General features: G+C 48.4%; 2 protein-coding genes across 9 annotated transcripts in view; both read right to left on the minus strand.

Moving 5' to 3' along the window:
• Positions 1–13533, minus strand: part of CC2D1B (coiled-coil and C2 domain containing 1B) — a 19607-nt gene extending 6074 nt beyond the window's left edge. The window contains exons 1-25 of one of the 7 annotated variants that reach the window (XM_024739232.1): positions 13400–13533; positions 13078–13145; positions 11753–11875; positions 10447–10591; positions 9230–9330; positions 8702–8854; positions 8137–8262; positions 7733–7892; positions 7356–7537; positions 7099–7174; positions 6885–6995; positions 6672–6802; positions 6389–6461; positions 6051–6187; positions 5502–5619; positions 5246–5418; positions 4712–4837; positions 3682–3740; positions 3478–3594; positions 3018–3091; positions 2812–2870; positions 2533–2584; positions 1955–2054; positions 1698–1788; positions 368–497 (exon numbers count right to left, since the gene is read on the minus strand). In XM_024739232.1, coding sequence (XP_024595000.1) covers positions 369–497; positions 1698–1788; positions 1955–2054; positions 2533–2584; positions 2812–2870; positions 3018–3091; positions 3478–3594; positions 3682–3740; positions 4712–4837; positions 5246–5418; positions 5502–5619; positions 6051–6187; positions 6389–6461; positions 6672–6802; positions 6885–6995; positions 7099–7174; positions 7356–7537; positions 7733–7892; positions 8137–8262; positions 8702–8854; positions 9230–9330; positions 10447–10591; positions 11753–11818 — 2559 coding nt within the window. In that variant the 5' untranslated portion in view covers positions 11819–11875; positions 13078–13145; positions 13400–13533 and the 3' untranslated portion in view covers position 368. Of the gene's footprint in view, positions 1–6; positions 498–1697; positions 1789–1954; positions 2055–2532; positions 2585–2811; positions 2871–3017; positions 3092–3477; positions 3595–3681; positions 3741–4711; positions 4838–5245; positions 5419–5501; positions 5620–6050; positions 6188–6388; positions 6462–6671; positions 6803–6884; positions 6996–7098; positions 7175–7355; positions 7538–7732; positions 7893–8136; positions 8263–8701; positions 8855–9229; positions 9331–10446; positions 10592–11752; positions 11876–13077; positions 13229–13399 lie in introns of those variants that run through there. The other 6 variants (XM_024739231.1, XM_024739228.1, XM_024739233.1 and 3 more) reach the window with 6 other exon arrangements.
• Positions 13534–16592: 3059 nt separating this feature from the next.
• The window catches only part of ORC1 (origin recognition complex subunit 1), a 33373-nt gene continuing 23735 nt past the window's right edge, over positions 16593–26230 (minus strand). For both annotated transcript variants that reach the window (XM_024739363.1, XM_024739362.1), the window contains exons 16-19: positions 25760–25879; positions 20921–21090; positions 20287–20374; positions 16593–17003 (exon numbers count right to left, since the gene is read on the minus strand). In XM_024739363.1, coding sequence (XP_024595131.1) covers positions 16809–17003; positions 20287–20374; positions 20921–21090; positions 25760–25879 — 573 coding nt within the window. In that variant the 3' untranslated portion in view covers positions 16593–16808. The remainder of the gene's footprint in view (positions 17004–20286; positions 20375–20920; positions 21091–25759; positions 25880–26230) is intronic.

Raw genomic sequence — 26230 nt, forward strand, 5'->3', positions numbered from 1 at the left:
GGGGGCGGCGGGGGGGGGAAGCTGGAGAGGAATTGCTGGCCTGACTCCACTCCCTACATTGACCCTCTGTTGCACAAGGGCACAAAGCTCAGGAAGTCTAAACTGCAGTGAATGTACAAGTAGATTTTAGAAAGTGTTTCCTGAAGACAGACCTGGGAAAGTTAACTTCCTTCCCCAGTTCTGCTGAAGATCGTGAGACACTGAGCCTGAGCGCTACCCAACCAACAGTTTTGCCTCTTGGTCTTCCTCACAGATAAGAAACTCCTAGGCTTTCTCCTTAGATATGAGTTGAGTACTGGAAGGGTCCCTGGAGGGCCCAGGCAGTGAGCAGGGGACAGAGGTTCTAAGGGCCCAGAGAACTGCCCACCTCACAGGCCCCTGGGCTCCAGGACCAGCCAGTTCTCGGTGACCATCTGCACATCCTGGCCACTCAGAGGCTCCCGCAGCCTCACCTTCACCTCCAGCTTGCCCCCAGTGGGCTTCCTTCCGTCCAGGACCTGTGAGGACCACGGAGAGGGAGATGGTAACTGAGGGGAAAGGGGTGGGGAGCAGGGAGCTCCCTGTGCTCACAGGTGAGGAGACAGAGGAGCTAAAAGCATCCTGCATCTCAACACCAGAGTCTCCATCTCAGGACAACCCCACCCTCCTGCTGTTTGATGGTGGTGGTTTTAGGTAAGTCTTATTTAAAAAGTCATATGTAAATCCAAATAAGCACCAATGCTCTGAAGTGGAAGTAAGAAACCTAGAGCTCTGCTTCCTCAATTTTCCCCACAGTCCCCTTGGCAACTCCTGGAAGAAATGCTCTGGCTTCAAGGTGCAGCCTGAAAAATCACTGAGCCCAAAACTTCAGTTCACAGATGGCCCAGAGAGAAGTGAATGATACCGTCACACAGCCACTGTGCAGCAAGGTCAGGACGTGCTTGTCTTTCCAGCTGCCACGCTACTTCCCTCCTATGCAGGAGACGGGGCGGCTGGAGTTCAAAGCAGTGCTACAGAATTGTGAAGTCTAACCAACCTCACTGGGACTGATACAGGCCCCACTTAAGAACTCCCCCTAACAGGCAGAGGCAATGTAGTGGGAAAAGCCGCAGCCTACGAAGGCATCAGCCAGGGTCTGGGCCTAGTTGTGCCAGAGAGACTCTGTACGAGTTTGTGGAACACCCTTCTCCTCTGGGAACCTTAGTTGCCACATCATCAGGGGCAAGTTCTGGGAGTCCCTGTGAAATTCAGTGAGTTCAGGGAAGCTTAAGGGGCTGTCTGGGGCTGATTCCTAAACACGGACTAGCTGTGTTCTGGTGGGTCCCTTCTCAGGAAATACATTATCAACTTTATGTCCAGAGCTTGTTCTGCTTCATCACGTTGCCAGACAACTGCCTCAACCATAACCTGCCCCCAGACACCTAGGAATTTGTGTGTGCCAAGTTGACAGCTGTGATCAGGCCCCTCAAAAGCCCCCTAATCCACCATCCCTGGGAGCCTGAGTAGTGCAGAGCGTCTTGGAAGGACTGTAGCTACTTCCTCTCTGGGTGACCCTATGAAATTTTCTCAGACCCTCTGAATCTCTTCATTTGTGAAATGGGCATAGCACATACTCTATAGCACACTTATGGATATTTTTAAATTAATGGGCACAAAAAACCCATGTTCAGTGAACGTTGGCTCTTTTCTTGCCAAGTCCTCCGATTTGCCCACCCTACCTCCACAATCTCTCTGATCTCACACTCATTCTCCAGACGCTCCAGTTTCAGGTGGGCTGTGCCGACCAGCTTGTCACTTCTGAAGAAGGATCTGGAAAGCCAAGAGTCAGCAGAGGATTGGACTGGGCAGGGAAGGCAGAAGTGAGCTGGCTAAACCCAGCACAAGAAAACTAAATAGTAGCAGGGGCAGCAGCAGCAACAGAAACCAATCCTTCCCCCCAGCCCACCTTGGCATTGTGACTGACCAGAGCCCTCACCCTTTGTGGAAGATTTCAAACTTGATTCCTTTGCTTTGAATCACCCTCCTGAAGCCCCGGTGGTTTCGGTTGATGTTTAGTTTGAAGAGCTGATCAAATTCTGCAAGAGTGGGGAGAAGACAGAGGAACTTGGCTCTCAGGGATTTCCTGACGAAGTGGAAACTGGCCAAGGGCTGGCCTCCCCTCTCAATCTTTCTGCCTGCAATTCGGAGTCACTGCCACCAGAGGGAGGTAGAGAGAGCATCGAGGTCCTGGCCTTGAAGTCCACTTGGACAGTTCTTGTTAGACACAGATCAAACCAAAATGGGAAAAGCTTGGAATTTGGAGTCAGGATTCCTGGATTCAAGTCCTGTTTCCACCATCTCCTTGCTGTGAGGCCCTAGGCAAGTCCCTCTACCTCTCTGAGCTTCAGTTTCCCCAATTACTTTAGAGAAGTAGTAGTAATACCTGCCTGTATCTCCTAAGCTGAGAAGACCAAGTAAGATAATAGACCTGAAAGCACTCTGGAAACACAAGTGCTGCACAGATATATCAGACGGTGAGAGGGAGGAGAAAGCAGCCCTCACGTGGGTCCTCACCTGGAGAGTTTGTGTTTTTCACCACAGCTGTTTTGTTTTTTTGAGCCTGGTCCTAAAGCAGTGAGAAGAGAGGAGTCAGGACAGCTTGAAAAAACAGAGATACAGGGCCAGGAACTCTGGGCTACATCAATGCCAAGGGAAGGGACCCATAGAGGGAATGTGCCCAAGGGTCTTCAAACCCCTCCCTATAGCCAGACTCCAGGGACGGGGAGAAGTAGAGCACAGGGCCCTGGAAGGGAAGATGGGGTTCACAGGATCCTATTGCTACCTGAATCTCACCGAATTAGGATAGTGGAACTCAAACCGCACAAAAGCATCCAGGTCATCAGGGGTCACCCCTATGAAGGAGAAGCAGGAGTCAGGGTCAGAGGGAGTAGCCAGGAGTCCAGCACTTGATGCAGAGGGAGAGCCAGTGCCTCCCTAAGCAGCCAGGAGTGGAGAGTCTAGACAAGTGCCTCTTAGAGTAGGGGTGGCCCTAGGGCTACCTGGAGGGGCTGGGAGGTTCATTCCCCGGACAACAATCAGGTGCATTTCTGTGCTGTTCAGTTCTGCGAAGATCCTAGAGCCAGGAAGCAAGGATAAAGAGCCCAAAGTGAAGGAGAGCAGTAGGAAAAGGTACCCTCTTCCAGTGGCTGCCTACCCAGCAGGGTGGTGGCCAAGAGGAGAGTGGGCCCAGGGAAGCAAAGCTTGTCTGAGTAGAAGCAGCAGAGCTGGCGTGCAGACCTCGGTCTGTGACCCCTAGTCCAGGGCTCTTTCCCCAGCCACCACACAGCTCTGAGCCCCTCCTCACAGACAGGCACCATGTCCTACTGCTCCCCAGCCCCAGGGCCTACTTCAGGGTCAAGCCTGGGAAGCTTCACTCAAGGGGCCTAAGTCTCCACCCCTGGCTCCCAGCTTCTTGCCCAGTCCCTGCCTGGAGCCACGGTCTCCCTTAGGCTTTGGCACCTCACAGTTTGGAATGTCTTCAGCTCAAAGTGGTGGCTGGGAGGGTCAAGGCCCTGGGCCTGGGCCAGCTGCAGGATCTCAAGCTGCTTCTTGCGGTCTTGAGCAAGATTCTCAAACCTGACAGGGACAGGTGTGCACATCAGCATGGCAGGGCTCATTTTCTGCTCCCCACCCCACAAGCTCCAGCCCCAGCCCCGCACTTACCGGGTAGTCTCGGCCACATTGCCCTGGTGCATAAACTGCTTGGAGAACAGCACACACTTCTGAAAATGGGGGCTCAGAGTGAATCCAGAGTCCAGAGCAGGACCCGTCTAGGTTGGCCTTCGAGGCCCGACTTCTGAAAGGTCCAACCTTCTCTAGCCTCACCCCTCTCCTCCAACACGTACCTCAAGTTCACTGCTCCCAAGTCCCATTGCACTTCTCTGAGTTTTTGCTGTTTCCTCTCCTGAGGATAGCCATTCCCCTAAATTCCCTTAGCAAACTCCTATTCTTCATTAAAACCTAACAGAAAGGGACTTCCCTGGTGGCGCAGTGGTTAAGAATCCGCCTGCCAATTCAGGGGACACGAGTTCGAGCCCTGGTCCGGGCAGATCCTACATGCCGCGGAGCAACTAAGCCCGTGCGCCACAACTACTGAGCCTGAGCTCTAGAGCCCATGAGCCACAACTACTGAGCCCCTGAGCCACAACTACTGAAGCCTGTGCTCCTAGAGCCCATGCTCCACAACAAGAGAAGCCACGGCAATGAGAAGCCCGCGCACGGCAATGAAGAGTAGCCCCAGCTTGCCGCAACTAGAGGAAGCCCACGCTCAGCAAAAAAGACCCAAGGCAGCCAAAAATAAACTAATAAATTAAAAAAAAAACCTAATAGAAACATCAGTTTAGAAAGCAGACTTGCAGGCAGCCGTTCAGATAGATACACATACACCCAGTTATACATCTATGTATATCTTACATACACACACACATGCATATCTGTCTCCCCAAACACTTCTTCCTCCCATCTTCAAAGTAATTCCTCCTGCACTCTGTTTGAACTTCATAACCACCCTGCAAGAGGGGTATTAATCATCCATTTTATAGATGAGGAAAATGTGGTTCAGAGAAGGGAAGTGCCTTACTCAAGATCACACAGCCAAGTAAGTAGAAGAGCTAGAATTTGAATCCTATCTTGCCTTTCACCAAGGGGAAGCTGTGGGCACTGAAAGGGGAGGACAGACAAGCAGTTTACTGACCTCATGTTGCTCCAGAAGCATTTTTTGTAGCTGGGCATACACCTCCTCAGCCTTCTGAGAGAGTCGCAGGTCCTCATGGTGGATCAGGATGAAGTCGCCCTCCTCATCCGTTAAGGGTGAAGGCACCTGCCCAGGTCACAAGGCCCCTCAGGGGCCTCAAGAGTTAGATTATTCCTCTACTGAGCCTAACAGACACAGGAATCCAAACGAAATGTTTCTCCAGCCTCTGGTAACCTCCAGTGATGGGAACTCATTGCCTGCCATCCTATCCCAGGCTGCTACAATGCTCTGCCTTCCTCTGGCCTTGCCCGTCCTGGTCAGCTCTCACCACAGGCAGCCCCCCTGGCCTCCCCTGGCCTCTCCTGGGGTCCTGGGACAGAGAGATGCACAAGCACAAGGCTTTCTCAGCTGTCACCACATCCTATTCAGGTCCCACCTCCTCCAAGCAGCCACCTTGTTCAGTCTGCATGTCCAGCCGGCCACCCACCTCTCTGCCTGAGAAGTCCTGCTGCTCATTAACCAGGCGACACTCACCTTGGAGAGGTCCACAGGTCGGCCAGCCCGCACCTGGATGATCTGAGCCTCAAGGGATTTGGCCACCCGCAGATGGGCTTTGGCCTGCTCCAGGTCCTGGCCACGCTTGGCCTGCAGGGCTGCCCGCTGGTACTGCAGTTTCCGTGCCTGCAGCAGGGCCACCTGCTCTCGCACTGGAGGGAAGGGACGCTGGTCAGAGCCATGCCTGCCTCTCACTAGAGCCTTCACTCCTCCATCCCTCTTCTCCCCAACTCACCAGCCGGACTCAGTGACTCCTTAGAACTCGAGGCTTTGGACTCAGGCAGGGGCCGGGATGAAGGGACCAGAGGCTGTGCTGGCTTCTTGGCCACTGGGGCCTGGGCTGGGGGCTCATCCTGCAGGTGCCCAGGAGGCTGTCACAGGAGGCTGTTCCCCACCCCGGCCATGGCAGTTTCCAGACTCTGGCTCTCTTCCTAACACTGTACTACTTACTCACTGTGTGACCTGAAAGGAATGGCTTTCCCTCGTGGGCCCTAGAGAGTCTCAGAGCTAGAAGAAGCCTCGAAAGCTCTCTGAGCTAACCTCCCAACATGAGACAGCAGGGTAATGGGGATCAAACCTGGGCTCTGGAGTCAGAAACACCTTGGTCTGAATCCAGCTCTGCTAATTCCTAGCTGGGTGCCCTTGCCCAAGTTTTTTCTCTGTAAAGTAGAAGAAAGAATATCTACCTCGCTGGGCTTGTTAGTGTGGACACCAGTGTTTGGGTTCACCCCTCATCTGCTGTTTCCCTCCACCAACCCCTGGAGCCTCGGGCACTCAGCCAAACCTTGTCCTCGTCCTCGTCTTCCTCTGCGGGGGCTGTATCCTCTGCGGAGGCCAGTTTCTGGGCAGCTGCTAAAGTAGCTGCCACCACATCCTCCTCAGTACCCATAGTGGGCTCCCAGCCAGGTATAGGGGGGAACCCTGTAGAAGAGAGACAACTGGGAGAGGGTTCGGGTAGCCTTGGGGAGGCACCAGATTGCTGCCAGTCCTGTGTGGGTCCTCCTGGGCATGGCTGGGATGGGTGGCTCCCCCAGAGCGGAGGCAGATCTGTGAGAAATCATTTCCCCTTCCCCCCATCCTGCTCAGGGACCTCATAAGCCCCCAGGCCAAGCCCCCACTCACCTGGAGGAACAGGCAACTCAGCAAAGTCAACTCTCCGTCCTGCTCGGTGGGCTCGAATGGCATCTTGATATTGCTGCAAGGGAAGGAAGGGAGGGATTGATGGTGGGCAGCAGTCTGCAGGCTCCGCTCAGGGAGAGACAGGAAGAGGACAAAGACAGCAGCCCCAGGAGGAAAAAGAGCCCCTGAGGCAGCAAGAGCTCCAGAGAGAGACAGACAGATGAAGACTCAAAGACCAGGGAGCAGACAGACAGCAGCCAGCCAAGGAGGGAGGCTACAGGCCCACCTTGGCGATACGCTCGTGCATCCGGGCCTTGCGCTCATCCCCACTGCCCCGAGCCTGGGTGCCTGCCTCACGGTACTTGTTCAGCCTCTGCTGCAGGGCGTCTAGCACTGTCTGTGGCTCAGTAGGGGCCACTTGAAAGGAGAAAGGAGATGGCCTCAGCTCTGCCTGCCTCCCCCCAGGCCCCCACTCCGTAGTCTCATCTTCCGGTCCTACCTGGGGTGGCTGGGATGTCAGAGGCCATCACTGGCTGCACTCGCTCTACTGCTGGGTGTACCTCTGCGGGTGCTGTGGAGGCCTTGGAAGCCTGTGGGAGGGGCTTCAGGTCTGGGGGACCCAGAGCAGAGGTGTAGATGTAGGTGTGGGTGGGGTGCCTGGCCAGCCCCAGCCCCAGCCTGAGCAGGCTCCCCCCGCCCATTCCCACACTGACCCTCAGGTGCTGGGGGCATGGCACTGAGGTCCACAGGCTGCCCCTTCTCCAGGGCCTCCAGGACGGCCCCAAATCTCTGCAGCAGGAAGAAAAGCAGGTGTGGGCATAAGCCAGGGAATCCCAAGGATCTGGGCTGAAAAACTCCCCCTCAGGCCAGTCTCACTTAAGCCCAGTCGAGCTGTGTGACCTTGAGCAGGTCACCGCCCCATCTGTGAAATGAGGGATTGGACACAGGACCTCTGAACCAGATGCCATACCTTCCCAATCCTCATGAGCTCTCGGGCACGATCTAGGTCTCCAGCCCGCTTGGCATTCAGGGCAGCCACTTTGTACTCTCTCTGTCGGGCCAACAGCAAGGCCCGTGGGTCTGGGTCTGAATCAGGGGGCCCAGAAATACTAGGGCTGCCCAAGAGGCTTGTCTCAGGCTGGGAGGGGTTGTCTATGGAGAAACAAAAAGTCCACAGAGAGGACATGAAGGTCAAAGAAGAAGGTCACCAGTGCCTCCAGGTCTGGTTGGCCTGAGGACCTCTTAGGGAAGGTGTGACTGACAGCAAGGGAACAATGGCAGGATGGCGAGGCAGGCCTTGGGCTCTGACCTTGGGAACCAGGATGGGATCTGACTCTCTCCAGATACCTGGCTCCACAGAGGGGGGAGCTGGGGGTTCTGCTTCAGGGCTCCTGCTGGTTGTTTCCTGAGGGGCCAGGGGCCTCTTGCCCAAGGCCACTGGAGGTGGGATCTCATCCTCACTGATCTTCCTGCCTTTCCTCACAGCAGCCAGCTGGGACTCCAGAGTCTGAGGGAGAGAAGAACCAGAAACCTAGCCAGCCATCACGGCCTGGACCCTGCTCAAAGACAGGCCCAGGATCCTTCCCCTCTGCGAGGCTGGCGGGGAGGCTTCCCCTCCGCTGGCCCAAGCTCCTCCTGTGCCTCGCCCTCTGCCCTCACCGCCCTCGGCCCCACTACTAGCCCTGCTCCCCTCTGCCCTCACCGCCCTCGGCCCCACTACTAGCCCTGCTCCCCAGCCGAGCCCAACCCACCTTCAGGCCGCGCTCACAGCGCCTGGCTTTGGCTGCTTCACCTGTCTCCTTGGCACTGGCCACCGCCTCCCGGTAGTTGTGGATCCGATCCTCCAGCAGAGCCTGCAGCCCCTGAGGCCCTCCAGCCTGTAGATACTTGAGTTCAGTGCCCCACCACTCCAGGGCCAGCCAGGCCCTTGCTGCTCCCTCCCTGCAAGGAAGCTGCCCCGGAAAACGAAGCTCTTGGATTCAAGGAGAAGGAAGAACCTAAAAGCCTCAAGGTGGGAGGCAAAGACTCATTGGAGAGGCCAGAGGCCATGTCAGAGGCAAACACAGAGGCCCAGACAAGCTGTGGAGGCCAGGAAATGGCTGCAGGGGGCGGTCTGGGAGAACAGAGAGGCCTTTGAGGCCGGCAACCACCAAGGAGTTCCTTGGGCTCAGCCTCTGCTTGGGGCAGCTGCTGAAGGAGGGCCCTGGAAAGAGTTACCACAGTGTTCCTAGGCAAGCCATGCTCCGTGTGTGTTATACATGGACATGCAGGCACAAAGGACATGGACAAAGGCACAGTGGACCCTCCAGAACCCACCTGAGCCTCTGGGACTGAAGCTGTTAGGAGAGCTGTCTGCACTGGAGGTTCAATGTTCTCCTGTTCCTTCTCAGAGCCACCTGGGCTGGCTGTCTCATCGCCATCCAAGGGCCCAGCCTCCTCATCTGCACCCAGGACCTCCTGCAGCTCAGTCTGGGGAGACACAAGTCCCAGGAGCTGGGGAGCCTCATGACCATACCCACGACAGGACCCGAGAATCAAGGACACTCTCCCCCAGCAGTATTTCCCAGTATCACTCACTGTGCCTGAAAGTCCCCTCTACCAAAACACTCCTTTAATCTGACCAGGGATAGGCTTGAAATCAGTGAAGCCTCCAAATCTGAAAATCCCCAAGTACAGAGCTCAGACCACACATCAAAGGGGACAGATCTCACACCATACAGTCAGGAAAAGGGCCCAAGAAGGGCAAGGCAGTCAGTCAACATCAGCACACACAGAGGGAAGCACCCCAGGCCTCCTCCGCAGGCTTGACCACAGAGCCCTCCAACACCAGCCGGGCAGACGCACCAGCAAGTCTGCATCGTCCTCCAGCCCTTCCTCCTCCTCCTCCTCCACATCCCGCAGGCAGTCTGCCGCCAACTTCTCGATGTGGGCCATAGGCAGTGGGGCTGGGGGAAGAGGGTCACAGCAACTCAGAGAAGATTCCCAAGGAGTAAAGGAGGGACTTCAATCCACTGAGCTGGCAGGCACACCCAGGTAGAAATCCTCCTTCCCCCCGACAGCCAAAGTCCCACCTCTGCTCTTCCTTTATGACCCAGTGCAGAAGACCCTCAGCAGGGAAACATGTCCAGGCCCTCCAACAGGCAACAACCTGCTCCCTTCTTGGCACTTTTGCTGTGGTAGTTATTCACAGACGTATCCATCCATTCCCCCTAACCACACCTTTCACATATATATAAAGATTTTTAACATTCATTTGAGCTTCACAGTAATTCTGCAAGATAGGTAATACTGGGAACTCCTGGCGGTCCAGAGGTTAGGACTCTGCGCTTTCACTGCCGAGGGCCTGGGTTCAATCCCTGGTTGGGGAACTAAGATCCCACAAGCTGTGCAGTATAGCCAAAAAAAATAAAAAGACAGGCAATACTATCCACATTTTATGTATGAGTAAACTGAGAACTTTATTAATTTTCCTAACATTGCAATCCTGGTAAATGGCAGAGCCAAAATTCAAACCCAGGCTCATCAGACCCAAAGCAGGTTTGGACTGAGAGAGAAGTGATGGCCATCGTTCTCCCCAACCAGTGAGCCCCTTCTTGGGTCCTCTCCTTGTCCTCAGCTCAGGAGTACATGGGATGGGAGATGGTTCTCTCTAAGGGTTCCTGGTTTAGACCCTCTGACCCTCCCAGGCTTCAGGTCTCTGTCCTCTTCCAAGCTGGGGAGGGAGATACCACTTATTCATTCATTTGACACAATTTCTGTGCACTCATTATGTGCCCAGTTCAGCCTGTGCTGAGCCCCTAGTCTATACCAGGCCCTGGCTAGGGCTAAGGATAGGGACCTGAGTCAGCCTGCGACTCAGACTGCTGACTGTCCACAAGGGAGAGGGTGCAGTCCAGAAAGGAGTGAGCTCCCCATCACACAGCCAAGTGAGCAGGGCAAGATGGCCTCTTGGTGGGAATGCTGCAGAAGGGACATGGATATCAGAAGGACCGGATGATCTGGCCGGCTCCCCACCCCCTGCAGAGCCCACCTGGCCCCAGCATCAAGTGCTCCAAACTCACCCTGCCCCTTCGGTGCTGGCTTCTTGCCTGTGGTCCCTGCTTCCCCAGTGAGGGCCAGCAGCTCAGCCTCCAGGTCCCCATCATCTTCAGTCTCCTCCATCCCCAGCAGCATGTCCTCAGGGCTGAACTCCATAAACAGCCCTAGCTGAGAGGAGACACACAACGAGGCAGAGGGTGGAGCCCAGCCCCAGAGCCAGCCTCCATGAGCTCAGCGGCTCCTTTGCTGTCTGTGGGGCCTAATGTGCAGAAAGGGAAACTGAGGCCTGCACCGTTACCCCCTGGGATGCTTATCTCCCTGGTGACTCTACAAAGAACCCAGTAAGACCACACTACCATTATGATTACTAGCAACAATAACAGCACTAGCTTCCAGGCAGGGCATGTAGTAGCACTCTAGGTGACCATCTCAGTTACTTCTCATAATCCTGAGATACGTCCTATTTTCTTTTAAATTGTGGTAAAACACATGTAGCATGAAAACTACCATCTTAACAGTTTTTAAGTGTAGAGTTCAGTGGCGTTAAGTACATCCACAATGGTATGCAGCCATCACCACCATCCGTCCACAGAACACTTATTATCTTGCAAAACTGAAACTCTGTAAACTCTGTACCCATTAAACAACTCCCCATTGCACCCCCCACCCCGTAACCACTATTCTACTCTTTGTCTCTATGAATTTGACTACTCTAAGTAAAGGTAGGTCCTATTTTTATCTCCATTTTCAGATGAAACTGAGACAGCCTTGTAAGTGGCAGAGCTAGAATTTAAAATAAGGTCTTGTGTCTTGAGTCTATGCCCTTTATCCTACCACCTCCCTTACCTGCCTCTTTTAAGACAATAAAAATCGGCTAAGAAGTCTCAGAACTTGCACCCAGAAGAAATAAAGGGAGAAAATTAGAGACCGCACCAGTCCCCGACTTGGGCCACGGCCCAAGTTGTGGGCAAGCAAAGCTGTGGCCCTAAATGAGGAATCCATGAGCGCACTGAGACTCCATCAGAACACCCTAAACTCTGGCGGTTCTTGAACCCTCCAGATCATTCACATGGAGGTGGCCATGGCAGGAGGAAGCCTGGGATGAAACACACGAGAGTTCAGGCCTCATCTCCCACATGTGTGTGGCAGGGGCGAGTCAGAGGGTCTCTAAGGGTTCTGCCAACTCCAGGAGGCATGGCTCAAAGTCTCTAGACGAACAGGGAAACCACACACGTGACCCAGTTTGCCCGAGTTGTCAGAGACCCTCACGCTCAGACTGACCTAGAGGTGAAGGTGAAGGTAAAGGTAAAGGAGGCTGTATATCCGTACCTGCTTGGCAGCTGCCACACCCTGGTCACTGGCCTGAGGGCCCTTCCGAGGTCTTGGCCCTGGCATCTTGGCAGCCTGGACACTCGTCTAATGGGGAGTCGAAGAGGCTCAGACTGGAGCAGCCTACAAGGCCCGCCCCCAATGGGTGTGGTTAGTAAACTCCCAACTCAGAGAAAGAAGGCAATGCTTAACACCCAAGGCTGAAACATCAGCCCTGGAAGTATAGCACTGAAGCAAGCACCATGGAAGATGAAAGGGACGTGGCCACCTGTTAATAGGCTTAAGGGGGGGAGTGTGGACACAATAAAAAGTTACCGAACTGACTGACAAATTTGGATTAAACCCAAGTGGTTGAGTGGTGAGTGGCTTAAGAAGGCAGGTTCAGGGAAGTAACTCTAGGTACAGGGTGGGTATAAGGCTGGGTAGGATTCAGAAAGGCTCTAAAACTGTGTTGTTAAACACAGTAGCCATATGTGGCTGTGTATGTTGACATTTAATCAAGTTAAAAATCCTGTTCTTCAGCTAGTGGCTACCATCAGCCAGCACAAATAATGAACATTTTCATCACTGCAGAAAGTTCTATTGGACAGTTCTGCTCTAGAGAAATCTGACTCAGCATTCTGATTCACTCAGAGACCTCACAACCATTCCTAGGACCTACTGTGCATCACAGTGTCCTGGGCATTGGGAGCGCAAGAATGAATCTGACATGGTGTCAGTCCTCAAAGGACATTTACATGGTGGAGAGTCCCTCATCACTGGACAAAACCCACACAGGGCGGCGCCAGGGGCCACGGGTGCCCAGGGGCAGCCCCTTACCCAGCAGAGAGAAAAGGCTTCTTGGAGACGGTGGTGCCCGTGCTGAGTTATGAAGGTTTTGGGGGGAGGGAAGGGGAATAGGATTCCAAACATAGGGAACAACCTGATAATGGTTCTGAGGTGACAACAGCTTGACCTGCACAGGAAAACTAAACTGGGATTAGTGGGGCATAAAGTGTGAGGCAAGAAATGGTACAAGCGAAGCTGAAAATGTGAGCAAGGGGCAAAAGAGAAAAACCTTTAAGCCTAAAGGAGTTTGGGCATGATTCTGAAGGCAATGGACGTGATGCGATTAGGTCGGCGATTCAGAAACATCCCTCTGGCTGCAGAAAGGAAGGAAGTAGGAGGGCGAACCCGTCTCGGCACCGAGCATCTTGCAACGGTCTCGGCGAAAGGGGAGAAGCTGAGACAGCGTGGGGGCGGCATTGGGGATGAAGAGAAGTGGACCGACTCGAGTTAGGGGGTAAAATCAACAGGGCTCGGAGGTTAACTGCATGTGCACTCACGGGAGGGGGCGCTCAGGATGACTCCAGGCGTCAGATTTCAGTGACTTGGGTGAACAGCTGGCGGTCAACTGAGCGGGTGACACGGAGTGAGCGGGTCAGTGAGACGCGCCAAGTCTGCGGCTCCGGGGGCACCGGGCTGGGGGCAGCGGTGCTGTACCAGGCCCGGGCTCAGGCGATAGAAGGGCAGGGAGTGCGCAGGGGAGGGGAAGCCGGGGACCCCACTCCCGAGCTGCAGGACGCGCCGTCCTGCCTTGCCCAGCCGCCTCCATCTCCCCCGCCGTCCCCTCCTCTTCCCTCGCCAGAGGGCAGGATCGCGGCATACCTCGCGGCGGATCCGAAACCGAACCGGGCCTTCTCCCGCCGGGGACCGCCCAGGCCTCCCGCGGCCCCTGGGCCGCCGAGGAAGCCGCGACAGGAAGCGCCCCGGCGGGAGGCGCCTCGCGCTCTAACACGTGACTCCACGACCGGTGCGGCGCGTATTACGCCTGCGCAAGGCAAAGCGGGCGTGGCGCTCCAACAGGTGACTCCAAGGGTGGGGTTCTCAGCGCGCAGGCGCCTTCGGGCAGGTAACGCGAAGTTTTCACGGAGGGTCGTTGTACAGTTCAGGGTTGTCCGGCTGCTTGTGCAAACGCAGAGGTTTGAGCCCTGTCCTTGCCCATTTATTAATACAATTTACCCGCCAAGCTTCTCCCTCACTCCCACTCTGAGGCTGTTTGGGCGCAAGCTCACTTATCTAGCTTCAAGTCCTCGTCCCGCCCCTCGGCGTGGAGGTGAGGATAGTGCAGCCTCCGCCCTAGAGGAGCGGTTTCTCTGCTCACCATCTTCCGCAGTGCCCTGTGTAACTGGGTCTCTAAGAAAGAGAAATGGGGCTCACCATCTTCTTCTTAATCATTCAGCACTTAAATGTACCTTTTCCAATCAGAAGGTGGGTTGAATACTTAAAGGCAGTGTTCATTGCACCTCTTTATAAAGTCACTTCAGACAGTTCTTACTGTCTTTTAACACCAAGTTCTTACTCCCCTATCCGGTAGGGCAATGCAATGCAATTGGAGGGTAGGGGGAAGGAATCTTCCATCTAAAACCTAGCAAATCACTTCCTCCTGCCTATTTCCTAAACTTTTATCTTCCAGTTTCCTTGGACAACGAGCTTTTCCACCTCCTTATTGCTTTTTGGTGATTTCCTGAAGAAGAGACTGTCTTTACTATTTTAAAATGGAATGTTCAGGGAACTCCCTGGTGGTCCAGAGGTTAGGACTCTGTGCTCTCACTGCTGAGGCCCCGACTGCAATTCTTGGTCTGGGAACTAAGAGGCTGCAAGCCATAAGGTAGAGCAGCCAAAAAAAAAAAAAAAAGAATGTTGAAAAGAAATAAAATGGAAGTTTCACTCCCATATTTCTTCTCTTTAAACTTCAAAATGTTTTTTTTTTTTTTTTTTTGCGGTACGCAGGCCTCTCACTGCTGTGGCCTCTCCCGCTGCGGAGCGCAGGCTCAGCTGCCATGGCTCACGGGCCCAGCCGCTCCGCGCGTGTGGGATCTTCCCAGACCGGGGCACGAACCCGTGTCCCCTGCATCGGCAGGCGGGCCCTCAACCACTGCGCCACCAGGGAAGCCCCTTCAAAATGTTTTATAATGAAACATTTAAGACATAAAAATGTACAATATTTCACATTTGCTAGAATGCAAACTCCATAAAGGCAGGAGCTTTTGCTTGTTCAACTTCAGTGTCTAGAGCAGTGCATGGTACACAGTAGGCACTAAATAAAGTTACTATTTATTGTGTGAATTAACAAATACATGGGCACTTACCGCAAGTTTAAGAAAAACCAGTACAATACTCTTGAAGCCACCTCGCCACCTCTCATGTTACAACCCTTTCCCAGAGGTATTCAATCTCCTGAATTTGGTGTTTATTATTCCTGAGCATTTCTACTATGTGTGTGTACATCCTTAAGCAAACCATAGTATTTTTTTTTGCAAGCTTTGACATTATGTCATTGTTATCACTGCAAATATTCTTCAACTCCTTTTTTTACTCGACCTTTTTAGCTTCATCCATTGATACTTATTACTTATTTTTCATTTCTGTATGTTATCTCACAGTATGAAAATAATTCACTTTTCCAATGGCTTGCCATTACAGTGCTATGAATATTCTTGTATATAATTCCTGGTGTTTACATGTGTTTCTCTAGGGTATATTCCTAGGAGTGAAATTGGGGGCTCATAGGATTTTATAGACTAAATATTTCCAAATTATCTCCAATGCAGTTGTTCTAGTTTACACTTACATCAATGGGGCATGTGGTTTCCAATTGTTCCATATCACCATGGAAAGATTTTTTTTTAATAGATGTGAAAGTGTTTTGACTTGCAGGCTTCTTTTACTGTTTCCATTTTGTTGGTTATATTTCTTATTCTGTGGATGCCTTATTTACCCATTTTCCTTTTTCTTATTGTATAATGCTTTAAAATATTCTGATACTGATCCTTAGTCCATTACAAGCAGTTATAAATATATGTATCTATGTATTTTTTGAGCTATTTAATTTGTTGCAGATGTTATATTTCACTCATAAATGTCTTATCATGATTCTCTTAAGAACAAGGACATTCTCCTACACAACCACAATAATTTATCACACCCACAAAATTTAACATTTACATAATCCTATTACCTAATATGAATATAGTCCATAATAATGCTTATAACTGTTTGTATCTCTTAAATCCATGACCCAATCAAGGTTCTTACAGTCTACTTAGCTATTTAGCTCTCATTTCTCTAGTCTTCTTTAGTTTAGAATAGTTTCTCCATTTTTTTCTTCTTTTGTGATATGAATATTTTTGAAGAGGAATCATTGCTTTGTGAATATTTTTCCCTGAATTTTGATTTACCTGATAATTTTTCTCATCAGTAGATTGAGGTCAAACCTTTCTGGCAGGACTATGACATGGATGATGTATTTTCTCAGTAGCTGACATGAGGTTTTAGATGTCAGTTTGTTCTATTGTTGGTTTATCAGAATTAACTTGCAAAGTTATACAAAAAAACCCTACCAAGATTTTAATTGGAATTGATTTCTATTTAGAGATTAATTACATTTATTAGATTTATTTCTAGGTACCTTATATATTCTGTGCCATCTAAGTATATTTTAAAGATTTGTTTTTATGATATCTTTTTAAAAATTCCATTTTCTAGCTATTTGTTACTAGGGATATTTATTACTGATATTATTTCCAGCAGTTCCTTTTTATGTGCTCAGTATATTACACTCACATTGTTCAAAAGTTAAGAGATACATAATGACATACAGTGAATGTCTTCCTCTAAGCCTGAAGGTAGCCATCCAGTTCTTTCCCAGAGGCAACCAATATAAGTAATTTCTTACTTACTCTCCTGGAACTATTTTATATAGATAACGCGAATTGTGTGCTTGTATTTATATACATGGTATGTTACCATTAAAATGTCAGGGCTACTAACAGAAATAAAACCCAGAGAGAGGGCCTAGTGTAGGAGGGATGGTTTCATTTTATAATTTGATGTTTGTAATGACTATAAAACTTCCCAAACGCTCCAGAAAAAGCAAATGATTTAACGGAAAATTGCAAAATACATGACAGCCATTGCTGTTCAGTATACTTCGCTAAAATGATTGCATGTGCTTAGGAAATGGAAACAGGGCTCTTTAAAAACAGCAGATCACAGTTCTTCCTTGTGAAGCCCTTCACTCTTCTTTCAGTGCATATAAAACATCATCCTGGCTGACGTTGAGCCGCACACGAAGGAGCAGGTCATTCCTGCTGGGCTCCACAAGGAGGAGGCGGCAGGAGCCTAGGTGAGAGCACACCGCCATGGTCTCTGACATGGTGGGGTACGGGAGACCCTCCATCCTGCACAGTGCCACGTGTTGAGTGTATACCTAGAAACAAAAAACAAACCTGAGGTCAGCTGCCAGAAGGTAGTCCTGGGTCTGTATCCAATCATTATTTCTACATTTGGGACAATGAGACACTTCTTTTCCAGGATACTCAGTACCCCAGAAGGCATCAAGGGGTGCCCCACTGGGGCACAAACACAGGGGCAGAATGTAGTACTGGCCTCGGAATCAGACAACAGCAGGTCTGAACCCTGGTTCTGCCAATTACCTAAATAAGCAACCCGGGCCAGTTATTTCACTTTCTGAGCTTGTTTTATCTATTAAATATAGAATATCTGTCATGAGTTAATAGATATAATATGCTTAGTAACTGTCGCAGTTATACAAACAGTCCTCATCTCCAGGGGCTGAGTGTTCCTACTGAGACTGTCATAATTCAAGTCAAATTTTGCTATAAGGGCATTTTCCCTGGCAGAAACAGTGAGCAGGTGCCAAGGCATGTCCCTTGGAAAAGCTCAAAGGCCGGGAGAGAATACAGGTCACTCTCTCCAGAAGAGCTGTCTCAGGCTTTACAAAAACAAAAACGGGCAAAACATGACTAGCGACTAAATGTTTAAAAAAGAATTTAGGGGCTTCCCTGGTGGCGCAGTGGTTGAGAGTCCGCCTGCCGATGCAGGGGACACGGGTTTGTGACCCGGTCTGGGAAGATCTCACATGCCGCGGAGCGGCTGGGCCCGTGAGCCATGGCCGCTGAGCCTGTGCGTCCAGAGCCTGTGCTCCGCAGCGGGAGAGGCCACAACAGTGAGGGGCCCACGTACCAACAACAACAACAAAAAGAATTTAAAGAAGAAAAGCTTAAAGGAAATAAACAGCTGGAAGGAAAATGTTTTCCTGACATCTCTATTTGTCTAAAACATACTCATAAACACAGATATACAAACTCCCAGGTATATACTTAAACACCTTTAATAAACCACTAAGGCCCAAGCCCTAATGATTCCTTTTACTTGATATAGTTGAAATTATTCTCAGAGTGTTTGGATTGATCTTTGTGATTTTTTTTAACATCTTTATTGGAGTATAATTGCTTTACAGTGGTGTGTTAGTTTCTGCTTTATAACAAAGTGAATCAGCTATACATATACATATATCCCCATATCTCCTCCTTCTTGCATCCCCCTCCCACCCTCCCTATCCCACCCCTCTAGGTGGTCACAAAGCACCGAGCTGCTCTCCCTGTGCTACGCAGCTGCTTCCCACTAGCTATCTGTTTTACATTTGGTAGTGTATATATGTCAATGCTACTCTCTCACTTCGTCCCAGCTTACCCTTCCCCTCCCCGTGTCCTCAGGTCCATTCTCTACTTCTGCGTATTTATTCCTGTCTGTTTTTTTTTTAGATTCCATATATATGTGTTAGCATACGGTATTTGTTTTTGTCTTTCTGACTTACTTCACTCTGTATGACAGACTCTAAGTCCATCCACCTCACTACAAATAACTCAATTTCGTTTCTTTATATGGCTGAGTAATATTGCATTGTATATATGTGCCACATCTTCTTTATCCATTCATCTGTCAATGGACACTTAGGTTGCTTCCATGTCCTGGATATTGTAAATGCAGCTGCAATGAACATTGTGGAACATGACTGTTTTTGAATTATGGTTTTCTCAGGGTATATGCCCAGTAGTACAGTTTTGCCAGTACCACTTATTAAAGAGGTTGTCTTTTCTCCATCGTATATTCTTGCCTCCTTTATCACAAATAAGGTGACCATATGTGTGTGGGTTTATCTCTGGGCTTTCAATCCTTTCCACTGATCTATATTTCTGTTTTTATGCCAGTATCATACTGTCTTGATTACTGTAGCTTTGTAGTATAGTCTGAAGTCTGGGAGCCTGATTCCTCCAGCTCCGTTTTTATTTTTCAAGATTGCTTTGGCTATTCGGGGTCTTTTGTATTTCCATACAGATTGTGAAATTTTTTGTCCTAGTTCTGTGAAAAATGCCATTGGTAGTTTGATAGGGATTGAATTGAATCTGTAGATTGCTTTGGGTAGTAGAGTCATTTTCACAATGTTGATTCTTCCAATCCAAGAACATGGTATATCTCTCCATCTGTTTGTATCATCTTTAATTTCTTTCATCAGTGTCTTATAGTTTTCCGCATACAGTTATTTTGTCTCCTAAGGTAGGTTTATTCCTAGGTATTTTATTCTTTTTGTTGCGATGGTAAATGGGAGTGTTTCCTTAATTTCTCTTTCAGAGTTTTCATCATTGGTGTATAGGAATGCAAGATATTTTTGTGCATTAATTTTGTATCCTGCTACTTTACCAAATTCATTGATTAGCTCTAGCAGTTTTCTAGTAGCATCTTTAGGATTCTCTATGTATAGTATGATGTTATCTGCAAACAGTGACAGCTTTACTTCTTTTCTGATTTAGATTCCTTTTATTTCTTTTTCTTCTCTGATTGCTGTGGCTAAAACTTCCAAAACTATGTTGAATAACAGTGGTGAGAGTGGGCAACCTTGTCTTTTTCCTGATCTTGGTGGAAATGGTTTCAGTTTTTCACCATTAAGAACGATGTTGGCTGTGGGTTTGTCATATATGGGCTTTATTATGTTCAGGTTAAGTTCCTTCTGGCCTACTTTCTGGAGGGTTTCTACCATAAATGGGTGTTGAATTTTGTCGAAAGCTTTTTCTGCATCTATTGAGATTATCATAGGGTTTTTCTCCTTCAATTTGCTAAAACGGTTTATTACATTGATTGATTTGCATATATTGAAGAATCCTTGCATTCCTGGGATAAACCCCACTTGATCAGGGTATATGATACTTTTAATGTGCTCTTGGATTCTGTTTGCTAGTATTTTGTTGAGGAATTTTGCATCTATGTTCATCAGTGATATTGGCCTGTAGTTTTCTTTCTTTGTTACATCTTTGTCTGGATTTGGTATCAGGGTGATGGTTGTGATTTGTTTTTAAAGAAGGCTTGTTCTGAAAGCTTTGCCCCACACTACACCATAAGCTGTATCAGGGCAGCAACTTTTGTCTTGCTCATCTTTGAATCTCCCACTCCCAGAAAAGTATCTGGCACATAGTAAAGCCTCAATCTAATATGCAGAAACCATTTGCTAAAGGTCTCTTCTCATGTAACTCAATTAAATATCACATAAAAATAGGCACTGGTTTGATATTCTTTAGCATAATCAGGTTGGCACAAAATGGAGACGGACTATTACACAGTGGTTAAAATTCCCACATATTATATTTTAAAGGCACCAGACCAAAATAGGATTTTTTTAAAAGTAGATCAATCACCTGTTGAAATGTTGCTTCCTCCAGTCCTGATCGACGGAACTCTGCAAGGATGGCTCTCAGGAAGCTCTGTTCCAGAACGGAGGAATTCCTTAGAGAAAATGAGAAGATGTGAATTCTCCTAAGTGGCTGTACCACCAACTCAAGGAAAGCCAAATAAAACTTCTCTGTGTCTTTAGAGAAGAGAGAGGAAAAAACTTGGGACTATTTCCTCCTATATTCCTATATGATTTGGCAAGGATTTCCCTTTCCCTCAAAGTCTCAAAATGATATGAAAAATAACACTTTGGAAGTAAGGGAACACAGCAACTATATCTGGACATGTACCAGCACCCCCGTTTCATGGTTGAGTATATCATTCAATGTGAGAGAAGTAGCTACTTCCTTCTTCTTATTTCCACAGCACTTTACTTCATAAACACCTATAGTGTAACTCAATACATGGTAATTATTCTCCTATTATACTAGGATTACATTTCTGTCTCTTTGACTAGACTATGCCTCTTAAGAAAAGGGACAGCACTGTCAGTAAATGCAGGTTGTATGAGTAAAAGCTTTGAAAGGGAAGCATGCTTCCATGGCCCTCTCCAGTGGTCTTCCAAGGGAGGTTCAGGGTCAGGAAGCAGAAGCGTCTTACTTGATGGCAGTGATGTATGATGAAGAAAACATCTCCTCTACTGCTTCCAGTAAGTGGGCTGTAGTGACCAGGCCAGGGGAGTCGGGCTTCTGGCAGGAGAACTCACAAATCTCTGTGGCACGCCTACAAATGTCCAGGCAGCGTCGTGCATCTCCAGAGAGGGCTGCTACCTACAAGAGGGAACATTTTATTCCTCGAGATCCCCTTGCCATCTCAACCCAGAAGAAAAACCAACTGATTCTGTGTTCAGATAAAAAGGAAGGGCAGGGCTGGGAATGGACTTAAGCATGAAATTAAGTACTTGGCCCTGGCTGGGAACCTGGTGGGAGCTCATATATAAATTATTATACTGTCTGGGACTTTTCCCCAAGTCCACACCACACCTTTGTCTTGGCCTTACAGATAATTCCAGAATGGAAGAGACAGAAATTCTCAACTTTATTTAATATTAGAAAAATGAAGAAATCTAAAAGAAGAGACCTTTGGCCCAAGATCATTACTAAACCATCTGGAGACACAAGGGTCTTGTTCCTTGCATGAAGAGAAAAAGCCAAGAGGCTGAGGTGGAGCCTATTTTGGAGATAAAGCCACAGTCTGGGGCTTCCCTGGTGGCGCAGTGGTTGAGAGTCCGCCTGCCGATGCAGGAGACACGGGTTCGTGCCCCGGTCCGGGAAGATCCCACATGCTGCGGAGCGGCTGGGCCCGTGAGCCATGGCCGCTGAGCCTGCGCGTCCAGAGCCTGTGCTCCGCAACGGGAGAGGCCACAACAGTGAGAGGCCTGCGTACCGCAAAAAAAAAAAAAAAAAAAAAAGCCACAGCCGAAGCCTCCCTCACAGCATGTCATGAATTTTGGAAACTACCTGGTCAATGGCTAAATGAACCAGAATCAAGAGGGAAGGAAGCCATGAAGCTGGAGGACCCAGAGGAATCTGTGGTTAGATGAATTAGACCAACCCCCCATGCCAATGGCTCTGCTTTTGTGCCTGCCTTCCTTTCCATGTGCACAGAGGCTGAGGGGCTCCTGGGCTCCCTTTACGGGGAATCCTATACTCTCTCCCAAGATGACATAGGAGGGCTCTTGCATTTTAAATTTAACTGCGGGAACTCCTGGAGTCACCATTGCCTGCAAGGATTTCTGTTTGTATATTCCCAGTGCTTGCCAGCAACCCCATCATTCACCTGACAACCATCGCAGGCGATGACATCCTGCCTGATAGCGTCCCAAAGTAATTATTTTCTTCCAATTATAAAACATTAAGTTTTAAAAAGCAAATCGTATAGGCATACACATACATGCATGCGCAGGCATACACACACCAAAAACTAAGACATTAAAAGGAGTCATTTCTGGGAAGTGGGATTATAGGAGATTTTATTTTCTTATTTTTTGACTCTTTTTTCAATTGGGGTATAGTTGCTTTACAATGTTGTGTTAGTTTCTGCTGTACAAAGAAGTGAATACATGTATACATATATTCCCTCCCTCCCCCCCCATCCCACCCATCTAGGTCATCACAGAGCACCAAGCTGAGCTTCCTGCGCTATACAGCAGGTTCCCACTAGCTATCTGTTTTACACATGGTAGTGTATTTATGTCAATCCCAGTCTCCCAATTCATCCCATCCTCCCCACCCCACCCCTCCCCTGTGTCCACATGTCCGCTCTGTACATCTGCATCTCTATTCCTGCCCTGCAAATAGGTTCATGTGTACCATTTTTCTAGGTTCCACATATATGCGTTAATATACAATATTTGTTTTTCTCTTTCTGACTTACTTCACTCAGTATGACAGACAGGATTATAGGAGTTTTTAAATGTTTTGTGTCTATTTCTGTTTTCAGAATTCAAATATAAGACATTCAAAACAAAAATCACTTTTCCAGAAACCCAAGACGGAAACATGAGCACCAGCGAATATTATTCCCTCCTTCTAATCTCCCATATTCAGCTGGTGAGGATGTCCTGGGGATGTTTCCGCCCTATCACTCCTCCTTTCCTCTGTGTGAAGCAGCACCATACAGTGGTTAATAGCAGGGACTCAAGGGCTGCTCAGAGGCCTAGAATCAAAGTGGACAGGTGACCCTGGGAGACTAGAAAACACCCAAAGCACTTCCCACTTTGAGGGTACCTGTGAACGTTGGCGACCGTAAGCACTCTTTTTGACTGCTTCTGGGGTGAGGGAGACAAAAGAAAAAGCTGGGGCCACCCAACATGGAATCTAAGAAAAGACCTTGCATAAGCTTGGGACCCGACCTCCATTACAGCCCCAGTATGAGGGTGAGTGAAAGACTTATCATGCAGAAGGGATGGCAAGAAAAATGGCCTGTTGTGACCTTGGCGTTAGGTGGGTGTAGGGTGACAAAAACTCACCGAGTCTTTGCAACCACAAGTCCTCACATGGATTTGTACCCCAAATTTATGTTCTCCTAAAAACCTCAAGTAGAGAATTTTGTTTAAAAATTGGTCCCAGTTGGTAGTGCCCCTCAGTAACTGACAGAAGCACAAACAAACTAAATGAATTCAACTTCAGCCCAGGCCTCAATCAACTCTCAGATAAGGCTCTTAAGAAACATGAGCATACAGTTAAAAAAAAAAAAAATCAAGATACAAAAAACAAGGAAACAAGGCCATACAGGCATGTGAATCAGCAGTCGACAGAAGTAAACCTGCAAAGACTTCAGGTATCATAAGATAAACAATAGGTGTGTTTCTGTGTTAAGAAATAAAAGAGAGGTTTGAAATTACAGGCAAGAGTTTTGGGTAGAAACAGCAGCCAAGTTTGAAGTCTTCTGAAACCTTATTTAAAGACCAAGAACCCTAAATAAGAAAAGGAAGCAACTGGAGAGCAGTAAACAATATAATTCTGAAAGTTGGAAAGAAGTGGCAGGGTACTGGTTAACCTAGCAGACTGAGAAAGCCCATTCCTAAGCCCACAGTGAGGAATCCAAGAACAAACCTAAGTTACACTAAAAATCTTCAAAATGCTCAGGAGTTAGTGATACTGGAACTGGAGGTAAAGGGGGAAGTTTGGCTAAAATAAAGAGGACTGGTTGACAGTTAAGAAATGGATGCCCTAGATCAGGAGTCGGCAAACTATGGCCTACCACATGTTTTTGTAAATAAAGTTTTATTGTAACACAGCTATGTGCATTTGTTTACATATTATATAATACATGGCTGCTTTCACAACACAAAGGCAGAGTTGAATAGTGGTGACAGATCATTATGGCCCAGAAAACCTAAAACATTTACTACTGGCCCTTCACAGAAAGTTTGCTGACCCTTGCCCTAGACCTCTCCCCCATTTCATGCTGTTGGTGAACATTAGGGCCACTGAGGGAGGGTTTAGGGCTCTGTGAGAAAACTTTGTGCCTTGGTAATTTGTACTGTTTCCATAAAACTCTTTGCCTCGGAGATTATCCCTCTTATGTACCATGGCAGGAGACCAGAAATTTACTCTCAAGCAAGGATAAACAAAAAAGTCTCTGGACCAGTAACACTAGGTATTGTTGCAGAGGAGGGGATGTCCCTTACTAAATATAGATGGTTACTATTTGCATGCTGAATTTGAAGACCTCCACCCTCCCTGACTCCAGCCCACCTCCCCTGATCCTAGAACACTGCCCTGCAGGCAGGACAGGGGAAGCCTACTCTTTGAAATCTGACTATCCCAGAAAATATGGGAATAAACTAAAGATACTGAAATTGGCCCAATCAGATTACCCCTCAGTGAAGCTCTCAATGAACAAGCCCCACTTATATACTCAGAGCTCCCAATCAGCTCTGTAATCTCCACCCTTAGACCTCAGCGGACCACAATGGCAGCTGAGGAAAGTCTAACGATGCAGGATAGAGACCAAAACCAACAGACAAAGCATCTTAGAGGAAAAGGGAGAAAACAACCTCAAATAAGTAGGATGGTATATAAAAGGACCATTCAGAGGAAAAAAAAGAACTTTTAGAAATTGCCTGATTGCAGAGGTGGAAAACTCTACCAACAGAAGGGTTAGATAGTAACTTTGAGGATCTCTCTCCTAGAAAGCAAAGCTTGGAGATAAACACCATATCTCGCTCACCTCTGCCTAATACTTAATATAGTACCCAACTCTGAACAGGTGTTACAGATGTGTGTTGCTGCTATAGGCATTCAGAGTTCACATCGTTTCCAGTAAGAAACTAGAAATAAGTTGATAACTCTTTTTAAGTGCTGAAATACTGTGGATGTGTGGTGTCTTTCATTCAGCTCAAGGTGGACATTTAACCTGAGTTGTTCCTCAGCAGCCTCGGAGAAGTCTTAGTGGAATCTCAATTGGCATTCTCCCAGTAAGCCTGGAGTGGGTAGGCATCCCACACTTCATATCCACCATGGAACATGCACCCTGCTAGGTACATTACAGACATGGTCTCATTTAATTCTCACAATGACCCTATGAGGTAACTATTATTATTCCCATTTTTCAGAGAAGAAAACTGAAGCCCAGGAAGTTTTTAAGTAACTTTTCTGTAACCTTCCACATGCTTATTAAAGTATTAGAGCAAGAATTCAAACCAGGTTTGTCTAACTCACTCACTACGTTGCCCTTTTGATTATACAAAGCTCCCTGAATCAATTAATCTTCACTTGTATATAAGCCCACCATACTCAGAGCCTTCTAATTAGTTATACAATAATAAGGTTAAGGAATTTTTCAGAATTTTGTTTCTATGTTTTGGTATTTGTTTTTACAGGACTTCCTAATTTTTTCTTCATCTCCAGAGCACCCAGCATAGGGCCTCACATGGGCAGGTACTCAGCAAAAACTGTCGGTGCAACTAGGAGCTCCCCAAAGGCGACTTACCTTCCTGGCTACCAACTGGATGGCATCATCCTCAAAGGCCTTTAAATGTTTGAGTCGGGACACCAGGATCTGTTGCAGTTGGCTGTGAGTATAGGGCTGGAAGGACATCCTGGTTAGACCCTGGGGAGTCAAGATGACAGAGGAACAAGTTCATGGATTTCCCACTCCAATAGTCCTGGTGGAAAGCCACCTGCAAGTCCCCAAACCTGATTTCCAAGTCCCATGTAACAATTTACACATTTCATCGCAGGACTACCACTGCTGCCAGCTCCTTTTGTTACTGACAATGGCCTGTGGGATCCTGTAGGGCAGTAGCTCTCGACTGTTTTTTCATTTAGCTTAAAAGAATCTTCTATTCTACTGGAATCATTTACAAGTAGATCTGAGCAGAGGTGCTCTCGTTAGAATGGGTGGGACGATCTTCACCTCTACAACATGCACCGGCTTGGCTCCCGGTGTCACTCCTGCTGA

The sequence above is a fragment of the Neophocaena asiaeorientalis genome, unplaced genomic scaffold, assembly GCF_003031525.2.
Source record: "Neophocaena asiaeorientalis asiaeorientalis breed wild unplaced genomic scaffold, Neophocaena_asiaeorientalis_V1.1 scaffold138, whole genome shotgun sequence".
Lineage (NCBI taxonomy): Eukaryota > Metazoa > Chordata > Mammalia > Artiodactyla > Phocoenidae > Neophocaena > Neophocaena asiaeorientalis.